The sequence below is a fragment of the Cibotium barometz genome, chromosome 48 (genome assembly GCF_041138505.1).
Source record: "Cibotium barometz isolate CiBa-2024 chromosome 48, ASM4113850v1, whole genome shotgun sequence".
In the NCBI taxonomy this organism is placed as follows: domain Eukaryota; kingdom Viridiplantae; phylum Streptophyta; class Polypodiopsida; order Cyatheales; family Cibotiaceae; genus Cibotium; species Cibotium barometz.
In genome coordinates this window covers 19,626,142-19,637,824 of record NC_141093.1, presented here as the reverse complement: position 1 = coordinate 19,637,824, position 11,683 = coordinate 19,626,142, and the positions used below count along the sequence as shown (strand labels likewise).

At 46.2% G+C, this 11,683-nt stretch overlaps 1 protein-coding gene across 1 annotated transcript; it reads right to left on the bottom strand.

Annotated features, from left to right (window-relative positions):
• Window positions 1-385: 385 nt before the first annotated feature.
• Window positions 386-10,929, bottom strand: LOC147610926 (silicon efflux transporter LSI2-like). Its single transcript, XM_086785586.1, has 3 exons — window positions 9,364-10,929; window positions 7,838-8,027; window positions 386-739 (listed from the first exon to the last, which is right to left on the bottom strand). The coding sequence occupies exons 1-3, from the start codon at window positions 10,723-10,725 to the stop codon at window positions 477-479; spliced, it is 1,815 nt and encodes a 604-aa protein (XP_086641712.1). The 5' UTR covers window positions 10,726-10,929; the 3' UTR covers window positions 386-476.
• Between the last annotated feature and the right edge of the window lie 754 nt (window positions 10,930-11,683).

Genomic DNA, 11,683 nt, shown 5'->3' with positions numbered 1-11,683 from the left:
AAATGTGCCTGTGTATAGCAAGTCAAAAAAGAAGAAGAAAAGGAACTCTAAATTGAATGGAATGATGTCTATAAAGTTTGTAATGTGCAACAAATTAAAAAATAGAAGACTCTGAATTGAAGGCCATACATCTTGTGCATTGTGTTCCATGTCACATTACCATTCTAGGTTGTGTTCAACTAATTGGTGCCCATAAACCGTTGAAGGCAAAAAACACAATTAAGCATAGTGCCCTCCCTTTGCATAACCACATTACTTCACTTGAACTATAATATCTAGAAACATCTTGATGAATCTCATAAATATACTTTTATAGCAATGCCAAGAGACAAAAACTCGAGGGCTAATTGGAGGAAGGGAAAAAGGAAAGGATGGCCATGGCATCTGCTAAGTTGCATACAATTTATTTTTCTAGTGTTTTCAAATAGTGTAATTCATCTTTAAGATATTTTGCATACGAGGAAGAGAGCAAGCTTTCAACCCCTGATGAGAGGAAGTCCAATGGCAGCCACAATCAAAGTTGATGGAAAACCAAAGACTAAATGTGAGAAGAACGTGAGCTCATAGCCAAGGAATTGAGCCTTCATAGCTTGCTCACTAACAATAAGATTTGCTGCAGATCCAACTAATGTTAAATTTCCAGCAATTGTGCTTGCCCATGCTAGGATTAACCATGCTCTCGTCACACTCGCACCGTTGGCGGCCGCAGATTGCGAAACTCGTGATCCCAACAATAACACTGCAGCAAGAGCTTGAGAGTTAGATTTTCCAAAGAAAATGTGTGTGCACATGCATGCATGCGCACACATATATATCTGCATGTGTATGTAAATTTTTTTTTAAAAAAAACAGTAGCATACTTAGCATTCTTAGTCTTAATTTGGATTTTGAGAACTCATATACTGACGTAGTGTCCTTAACCACAATCTAGACGTGTGTGTGTGTGTGTGTGAGAGAGAGAGAGAGAGAGAGAGACTAGAGATGGGATGGAACCCTTCGCATGTGCGTATATAGGAGAGAGTGTGTGTGTATATGAAAGCCGTTCCTTCTGTATGTCCCCTCTTATCGCTTCCACAGCCCTTCTGCATTGTCAACCCGCTCTTCCCTCTACTGCCCCGCCATTGCCCTCTGTTCCCACTGCTGCCCCACTTCACCCTGCCCACTGCGATTTCCCCCCTTTCCACCCCTCTTCCGCCTGTTTTCAGCCCGCCCTCTGTAGCCTCAGCTTTCTATCTCCTGTCTGTACAGTACACCAAGGCCTCTGTTGTGGGTGTGCCCGTGCCCACCCAGTTTTTGTGTTTCCCCGTTTTTCCTCACTTCCATGTATTTTTTCCCATTTTTTTGGGTGTGGGAGGGCTGTCGGCTGTCTCCTTTTGCTGGCCAACTGGTTGTTGATGCCCAACCCGCTGTGCAGCCCTGGCCGATGATTGGTGACCTGGCCGACCTGAGTTTTGTTGGTCGTGAGCACTACTCTTGCTGGTCGTGAGTATCTGGCTGCTAGTGTCGGCCTGTTCTGGACTGGCTGACCAGCAGCCTAGGGCCATATAAAATGGCCCCTTTCCCCCCACACTCTCCATTGTAGATTTCGAGTTTTTCTTGTGTGTATAGCAGAGTTACACAACTTCTCTCTCATCTGCGTTTTTCTCTCTGTAACAGTTGTCTCCATTTCCGCTGTACATTCTGACATGGTATCAGAGCGCCAAGTGGCTTGAAGCTTGGAGACAGTGGGACCTCGAGGGTTTGTTGATTTGAGGTGTTGATTGGAGATTGCTTGGGCTATTCGGGACCTGGAGATCGGATAGAAGGCGGCCATCACCGTTAGACAGCCACCTTGCATATTATTTGTAGCCTCTTCTTCTTCTTCTTTTCCCACCCACTCTCCCTTCACAAGACCTTGTGAACCCTTGAGATGGCAGACTTGCTTGAGATGGCTGAGAAGTATGTGAAGATCCCCACACTCTCCGCGTTCCCAATGGACCGATAGTTGGACGGAAACAACTACATATGGAAGGTAATGATGGAGTCCGTTTTCAAGTCTTATGACTTGGCTGATTTCATTGTAGTTGGTGTTCCAAAGCCGGAGTTGGAAGACGGAGCTCAGCACCATCATGTGGGAGGAGATTGTGCCTATGGTCAGGAAGAGCGTTTTACGAACCCTCCACAGGGCGGAGGTTCTGAGGCCTTGACTGGCCAACGATCGAAAGGCCGTAATAACAAGGACAAAGGGAAGTCTTCTGAGAAGAAGCCCGATTCAGACCATGAGAAACTGAAGGCCGAGCGACCTATAACGATTGTGGCGAGAAAGGCCACTATTGGAGGAAGTGTCCCAAGCGGAATATCGGGAAGAGTGCTGATTCTTCAGCTTCAGCTCTGCAAAGGCCACTATTGGAGGAAGTGTCCCAAGCGGAATATCGGGAAGAGTGCTGATTCTTCAGCTTCAGCTCTGCAAAGACTCCAGCCTTTATGCACTTGGACATTTTGGACACAGATGCTTCATCTTCTTCGAGCGAGGAGGCAGTTGGCTTCACCGCTAGAGATACTTGGGAGTGGATTCTTGATAGTGGTGCTTCCAGGCACATGACTCCTTCCGTGAGTTCTTACAAGATCTTAAACGGCAGTCAGGTCGCATTTTCATTGGCAATAATTCCACTATACCGATTCATAGTGAGGGCAGGATGGAGATCATTCCCGATGGCAGAGGGGGGAAGCATTCCTCTCGTGTTCTTTACGTCCCCGCACTTGATTTTCATCTATTGTCAGTGCATAAGGTTTGCAAGACTGGCTTTCGGGTGGAGTTTGAGGAGCATTCTGTTGCTCTACGGGACAGAGAAACAGGCCAGGTTGTATGGGAAGGCGGAGTGGAGAGCGGTATCTACAAACTCTCAGTACTTTCCTCTCTTACAACCACTCAGATCGGTGACTTGTGGCACTTAGCCACTTAAATGTGGATGCACTGTGGCGAGCTTTCCAGGACCAGATGGTGGTTGGCTTGCCAGAGTTGGCAGTAGGCAGGGACGTTGTAGTTCTTGCATTCGTGGTAAGCAGCACAGGGAATCTTTTCTGAATCAGACTTCCAGGTGGGCTACGAAATCTTTGGAGCTGGCACACACTAACTTGTGTGGACCTATGCAGACCCCATCCTTGGGAGGTTCTTTGTATTTTATTGTGTTTGTTGATGATTGTTGCAGATTCACATGGGTTTATTTCCTTTCCCAGAAGAACTAAGCCTTTGCTCGGTTCAAGGAGTGGCATGTATGGTGGAGAAAGAGTCTGGCTTGCAAATAAAGACTCTTCGAGCTGACAAACGAGGAGAGTTTTCTTCCAATGCGTTTATGCGGTTTTTTGCGGAACATGGCATCAAGCGGGAGCTGGCTAATACAGGTTTGCCTTCAGAGAATGGAGTGGTTGAGTGTAAGAACCAGACTATGGTGGAGATGGCGAGGATGATGTTGGAGCATCGTGATCTTTCTCGTCCACTTTGGGGAGAGGTTGTGGCTACGATTGTCCATATCCTCAATCGATCTCCGACGACTTCAGTACTGAACATGACTCCCTTTGAGGGTTATTTTGGCAGGAAACCAAATGTCTTCCATTTCCGTGTGTTTGGGAATGATGCCTATGTTCACATTCCAAAGAAGCAGAGGGGGAAGCTTGACTCAAGTCCCAAAAGCTTGTCTTTGTGAAAAAATAACTCTCTTTCCGAAGGATACAGGTTGTATGACCCAAAGCGGAACGAGGTTGTTGTCAGCAGAGATGTTGTTTTTGATGAGCATGTTCCAGCATCCACTATCGATAAGCCGCCACTTCTAGATGAGTCTGATGATGATCCTCAGTCGATTGTTTCAACTGGACAGCCTCAATCAGTTGAGGAGGATGAGCCCACAGCTGGAGATGAGTCCCTGTAGCAGCAGGAGGCTCCGCGTTCTGTTCGAGTACCCAGGTGGTTGTTAGATACCCTTCAGGAGTCAGGTGTTACAGAGCTTCCCTCCGAGTGGACCATAGAGGACGGACCTCGAAGATCGCATAGAGTTCGTGACAAAAGTCATTCAACGGAGCTCTTATAGGTAAACTATGCTTTGATGTCTCGTATCATGCGGGACAAAGAGCCCACTTCTGTAAAGGAAGCCCTTTCATAAGATACTTGGAGGAAAGCCATGCAGGTGGAACTAGATGCCATAGAGAAGAATAAAACTTCCAAGGCCGTCAAAACGGTCAGTCATTAGTGTCAAGTGGGTCTTTAAGACCAAGTATACATCAAATGGGTCAGTGGACAAACACAAAGCCAAACTTGTGACTAAGGGTTATGCTCAGCGGCCTAGCATCGACTATAAGGATACCTTTGTACCGACAGCGAGGATGACCATGATTTGAACCATTCTTGCCCTTGCCTCTTCTCAGCGATGGCCCGTATATCACATGGATGTAAAATCCGCATTCCTTAATGGTGACTTGTAGGAGGAGGTGTATGTTGAGTAGCCTCCAGGCTTTGAGGTTCCATGATCAAAGGGGATGGTTTACAGGTTGCGGAAGGCATTGTGTGGTCTTAAGCAGGCTCCCAGGGCTTGGAATCAGAAGATTGATTCCTTCTTTCTACGGATTGGATTTCAAAGATCAGTTGCAGATCCTAACTTGTATCTCTTTCAGGAACGCGGCTTGGTCATGTTGATCATCCTTTATGTAGATGATCTCATTCTCACTGGCAATCATGTGGAGCACATTGCAGTGACGAAGGTTGCCTTGTCAAAGGAGTTTGAGATGACCAACTTAGGCTTACTCCACTTCTTCTTGGGATTGGAGATCTGGCAAACCCAGAGGAGGTTCTTTGTCTCTCAGCAATGGTATATTCATGAGTTGCTTGAGGCCGTTGGGATGGATAACTGCAAGCCTATCACCTCACCGATGGACCCAAACATGAAGCTTACTGTGAATGATACTTGTGAGCCGGTTGATGCCTCTCTGTATTAAAAGCTAGTTGGTTTATTGATCTGGTTGCTGAACACCAGATTGGACTTGAGCTTTCCTGTGGGGCTGTTGAGCTCGTTCATGCAGACGCCTTTGAAGCCTCATTGGGATGCAAGATTGCAGATCTTGCGGTATCTGTAACGTACGAAGGATCTTGGACTCTTCTACGACACTGGAGGGGAAACGAAGGACCGAGTCCGACTCCAAGGCTGGAGTGACTCAGATTGGGGAGGAGATCCAGACACGAGGAGATCTACATCAAGCTACAGTTTTACCCTCGGCTCAGGAGCTATTTCATGGAGCAGCAAGAGGCAGCCAAGTATTGCCTTATTGTCTACAAAGGCAGAGTACCGGGCTGCTTGTGGTGCTGCTTGCAAGGTTGTTTGGCTGCAGAGGTTGCTTGGCGAGATTGGGTTTCCACAAAAGGAGCTCACGGTCATCCAGTGCGATAACCAAAGCTATATCGCTATTACTCGGAACCCGGTCCTCCATGCCCGGACCAAGCACATAGAGATATAATATCACTTTGTTCATGAGAAAATTTTGGCTGGTGACATCTTGCTTCTTTATTGTTCGATGGAGGACAATGCGGCGGACCTCTTCACGAAGTCTCTACCTCAAGCTATGCTATGCTCCGGCGGCACTCCAGCTCACTGGGGTTGGTTCCACATCCACGAGCTGAGACGGGGTGTTAGCAGTCATCTGCTGTTTGTACAATACACTAGGGCCTCTGTTGTGGGTGTGCCCGCCCAGTTTTGGTGTTAACCCATTTTTCCTCACTTCCATGTATTTTTTCCCATTTTTCTAGGTGCGGGAAGGCTGTTGGCTGTCTCCTTGTGCTGGCCGACTGGTTGTTGATACCTGACCTGCTGTGCAGCCCTGGCCGACCTGAGTTTTGCTGGTCATGAGCACTACTGTTGCTGGTCGTGAGTATCTTGCTGCTGTCGACCTGTTCTGGACTGGCCGACCAGCAGCCTGGGGCCATATAAAATGGCCCCTTGGCCGCACACTCTCCATTCTAGATTCTGGGATTTTCTTGTGTGTATATAGCAGAGTCACACAGATTCTCTCTCTCTCTCTCCTCTGCATTTTGCTCTCTACAGCAGTTGTGTTCATTTCCGTTGTGCATTCTGACACTTTCGCCCCCTTGAATGTAGAATGTAGACACCCCCCCACCCCCCTCCGGTTCAATGCACTATTGCCATGGGCCTCCCCACTTCACCATCTTCTTCTTCCCCCACCTGCTGTTTCGCATTTGCTAGCAGTGTTTTTTCATTCTGCATTTGTAAGAGGCCCTGGTTGACCTTCTCACTCCTGCTTCATCAACAGAGGCCATTATCAATTGCCCTTTTTTGGAATAGCCTATAGGACCTTCATCTCTTGTTGCATAGCAGACCCGCTTGAGAACAGATTCGTGATCTCCTGCAATGTGCACTAATCAGCAAACAAGGCGGGATCATTCTTCAACTCAACAGCTACATTTGGATCGAGTTCGGCTCAGCCATGTACGTAGTGCACATGCCTACTACGCCTGATTCTATCCTGATGGCTTCCATGGTCACCTTTGTAGTGACCGTCCACTTCCATGGTCACCTTTCTAGTGACCGTCTGGTTTCCATTTTTTAGCCAGTGTGTTCATGAATGGCATCTTGGTTTAGCATAAGTCCTTTGCCGCATAACAAGCACTTGGAATCTGATCTGGAAGGTTAGTTTACTTCTCCACCATAAGAAGTCAGAATTCTACACGCTAAAGGTCTCCTCTTGGCTTCACATAATCTCAGTGAATGACATGCATTGTGGTTATGGACCCAAACAAAGGTGGTGGTAATTACGAGAGATGAACTCTCTCATAGATGCAAAACAAGGAGAACAAGGTGTTTTGCTGATGCCGGTGGAACAAGCTGCTTTGAGAAGCTTTAGGTGTTGATGTGGTCCACATCTGTGTTACATCATCCAGAAGTTGAGAATCCCTTCAAAGTAATTTGTTACACAAGTGGAGTCAAGATTGATGTTGGGTTGTTGCAGCAGCATTCATTTGGTAGCCGGAAGAATTAAGGAGGAGTGCATAGCACATTCCAGAGAGCCTTGGTAGGAGGCCAGGTTGACATTATGATCATCTTACAGCCACACCACAGCTAGAGATGAGGTAAGATCATGTATTCACACATTTTGTAGCAGGAAGCATTAAGGAGGAGTGCATACCGCATTGCAGAGAGCCTTGGTAGGAGGCCGGGTTGACATTATGATCATCTTACAGCAACACCACAGCTAGAGATAAGGTAAGATCATGTATTCACACTCTCATCCCCTACCTTCAGGCTGCCACTTAGGCAGCTGAGAGGGAGTCTGCTTTAGGTAAGCAGCTGTAGCTGCTTGCCAGGTGCTCAATTCCGGGGTACTAATCCCTAGATACATGCAGTGGATTCTTCTCTAGGATGGTGACATGAGCTTCAATTTCCTAAACTATTACATCCCTACCTCAGTTAGGGACAGGATGCGCACCACAGCTCCGTTGAGCTGATGCTCAGCGCATGGGAGGCAATTTCAACATGTTGGGCATGGCCTCACCAAAGATGTGTTGCTCAAGACTCAATGTTTGTTTAGTATATTATGGCTAGTGCTCTAAGCTTGTATCCATGTTATTAGGCTATCAGGCCTAGGACTGATTTTTAAAGGATCTCAGCCTTGTCATAGATTACTCAAGATGCAATGTTAGTTTAGTATGTTATGCTAGTGCTCTAAGCTTGTATCCACGTTATTAGTCTATCAGGCCTAGGACTGATACTGATTGAAAAAGGAGCAAAAGTAGCATTCAAAAGTGTCCTGTTAAAGACAGAAAGGTTTGTGTTCCACATTATATGTTTTGATGACTTACCAGTTGGTACATTCGAGGCAACATTAGACAAAACGATCACAACAAGTGCGAGAACTGCTACACCACTCGCATCGTTGATACGTGCATATGGCTCCACAGTCTCCCAAAAGGTACTGGGGATGCCTGTTCTATTGAAGCCGTCAACAGTAATGAACATTCCCGCAAAGAATGCTAGAAGTGTGTATGACACCTGCAACAACACATGAGCTGCCTCTGTTAACTCAAAACTTCAAATATGCATCTGACATATACCAAAAAACATATCAAATGACGTGATTATAAATGGTGTCTTTTAATTTAACACTTACACTGAAAACTACAAGCCCATACCATACATGGAGCTGGCCAACTACACCACCAAGGGGACCCCTCACCTCATTGTTCATGATCAGACAATCAGCCTTCTACAACAGTGTAGCAGCCATAGAAGGGGTCAAGCATCCATCTGAAGACCGGAAACAGAAGAAGGCAGCCAGCATTTATCCTTGTGTGTCATTGTGTTTGTGCAAGTCTTCCAATGTACATTTCTCTCTATTTTATTCATTCTCATACACCGTTCATCCTCTTTCTTGTTCAGAAAACTCATATACATCGTACCACACATCTAACGAGACACTACACCCATATGTACAGCATGATGATACACCTTCACAAGTGCACTCGTTGACTGTCTACACACACTCTACGTCTGCTAGCGCACTTGCATGTGCTAGTGTCGGACCTCGGTCCAGGACCTCGGTCCAGAGTCTGGACCGACATGCACTCAAGTGCAGCCTGGACCTGCCCTGTATGGCAGAGACAATTGGCTACTATCGTAGACTGGATGGTTTTGTGATTTCAAAGTGCTATGGGGCACATGGTCAAATCCTGGACCCAACAAATTAGAATAGCTTGCTTCCGCTAATGATTCAGTGAAGCTAATACCACCAGACCTTACTTTGTACTCCAGACAGTTATTCTTTGTCAAAACACTCTTTTCTACAATCATCATCTAGTCATAATATACTCAATTAGCCCTAGAAAAAATTTCGCCTAACACTAACCCTAATCCTCCAAGCCTAACTGTCAAAGTTATCTAAGCCAGTTTTTCAATTCGTATCTAGGATCTGTCAGCTCCTCTTGTTGTAGCAACTTGCCCTTTTATCCTCGAGGTGAACCACTAAAGAAAGGGGATGACAAGAATGATGGAGATCAAGGACCATGCTGTAAGATATAATGCATAAAATCATTCAGCCCACAAATATAGATGATAGCTGGAAAAGGATAACCCCGGAGCCCCAAAACATCCAATGATACCATTCAAGTGTTCTCTTTAGTGACCTTCTTCAATGCAGCTTCACCACCACCACCTAAAGGGATGTAATCTCCACAAGATGCCCTTTATCAGGGAGGACCGAGCACAATCCCAGGCAGTCTGATCCTGCTAAAGCAACCTTGAATAGCATACTATCCTTAACCTTTAGTAAATTTTAGACTTAATGAGCCAAATCAGTAGAATTGGGATAGGTAAAAGAATCAGTGTGTACCTTCTCAAGGTTGGGCCCAGCATCGCGGAAGTCGATAGCCATCAAAGTAACAGCAGCTGTGATTGCTGTCCATGACAAATTTAGTCCATAAAGGAGTGCTGCAAGCATTGCAACTGTCACAAAGTACACAGAAGACTTCCAAGCCCTCTTCTTCCACTTCTGCTTCCCACTCATTTTCTCTGAAAAGAGAGAGCAAGAAGACTGGGTCCTTGATGGTGTCCATGAGTTGCTTTGGTGTTCTCTGAGAGGTGATTTTGATCTGACTTCAGGTGGTGACAAAGACTCTCGTATGGTGTAGTCTCCTTCACCATGATGTGGTGGTGTCTCTACGTTTATAGAATCACAAACTTGTGATGGTAAACATGAGTTGCTTTGCTGTTCTCTGAATGGTGACTTTGACCTGACTTCAGGTGGTGATAGAGACTCTCGTATGGTGTAGTCTCCTTCACCATTATGTGGTGGTGTCTCTACCTTTACAGAGTCACAAACTTGTGATAATTCCAACTCAACATCAATGATTCTCAGTTCTGAGTCTTTTTTGGGGGGTTCAGTTGGTTCTTCTGGAGGTGGAAAGCCAAGCTCATTGAGCCCTTCAGATGCATTTTCATAGAAAATCTCTCTTGGGCTTCGAAGATTCCCGGAATGGAAGGGTGTCCAAGGTGAGGCAGTCAGCGGCTCTTTCTTGATTCCATTAATGCCCAAGTTCGACAGTCCGGCCTTGCCCAGATCTTCCACTGAGGAGAGCTGCTTCCAGTACACCAAAAGCAAAAGAATGGTGTTCACCATGACCCCCAAGGCCATGGAGGCAAGCAAGCCCAGGAGAAAATTCCCAAAAGAGATACCGCTCTGGACTGCAATGACAAGGTTTTGCGGGTTTCCAATGGGGGTTGCCACGGAGCCGATGTTGGCACTGGTTGCAAGTGCAATGAGGAAAGGCTTGGGGGGCAGATTCTTCTGCCTGCAAAGCTTCAGAACAAACGCCGTCAGAACTAAACAGGATGTGTCATTGGTGAAAAGGGCACTGGAGATGGCACTGAACAGGCAAACTCTACACAGGAGGTCTTTCCCACCTCTGCTTTTCCATGAAAGCATGTTGCCTAAGTATCTAAACATGTCAGCTTTCTCCAAATATACACCTACCATCATGGTGCCAAATAGGAGGCCCAGAATGGAGAGGTCCACAGCCCCATATGCCTCAGTGGGAGAGTCCACTTTGAACACAACAGTGAGAGCAGCCCCTGCTAGGGCGCCGGCAGTCCGCCCAATGGGCAGGAGCTTGAAAGATGGGAAAACTGCAAGAACCCAGAACACCCAGAATGCAAAAGTGCCCAGAATAACGACTCGTATAGATGCGAGACCCATGTTCGGTGAGGACACAGATACAAAAGCTAGAGGAAAACTGCACAAAATTGCATTAAGGCGGCAGCCCAGATACAAAAGACTATGGAAAAGATGTTAAAAGGGCCCTTGTATTCAGCAACTCAATGCATGCAAAAGAAGTGGGTGCAGCTGCAATTCATCTGTGTGTGTGTGTGTGTGTGTGTGTGTGTGTGTGTGTGTGTGTGCAGCTGCAATTCATCTCTCTCTGTGTGTGTGTCTCTCTCCGCCCACAACTCTGTCAACCTCGTTGCAGCAAGTTTGCCATATGCTAAAACGCACGCGCTGTGCAGTAAGTTTGCATGGATGGTCTTGTCTTGGTTGTGTTCTTATATACGAGTGCAGCTCTGCCAGCTATGCATTTCCCTCCTGCTAGTGGTGGTACAAGAGAATATCGGCTGCTATGACTTAATCAAGAAAACTACAACAGAATATCAAACTTGCCTTTACATATATATAGAATGACCGTTTTGGTTCTAATGTCTAATCAAGAGATATCCAATAGAATATATTGGCTTTTGGCTTGCCTTTTGCAAATGCAAGTTTTTACTTTTAGCTTGAGAGTCTTTCAAAATAGAATTAAGAAGAAAACATTTTCCTCTCTCTCCTTCTTTCCCCCTCTTTTTCCTTTTGAGGAAGGTTTGAAATTAACAAGAATGGATATTTACACCTGGCTCGTGCACCCCAGCAATTTGTACAAGGGTGCACATCCATTGTAGTCGGTGAGGATCGAACCTACGACCTCTAGGATAACACTCATCCTCTTCTACCAATTCAGCTAGTGTCGTGGTTGCCCCCTTTTCTCTTCTCTCTTGGGAGTGCTCGTATAGCGGTTTACGTAAGAGGCTCCCCAATAGAGAGATCTTAGGTTTATGTCCCCCACACCCACACTTCGGTGTCATCATATGGATCATATATGTTTCCCTCTTTCTCCCTTACCTTT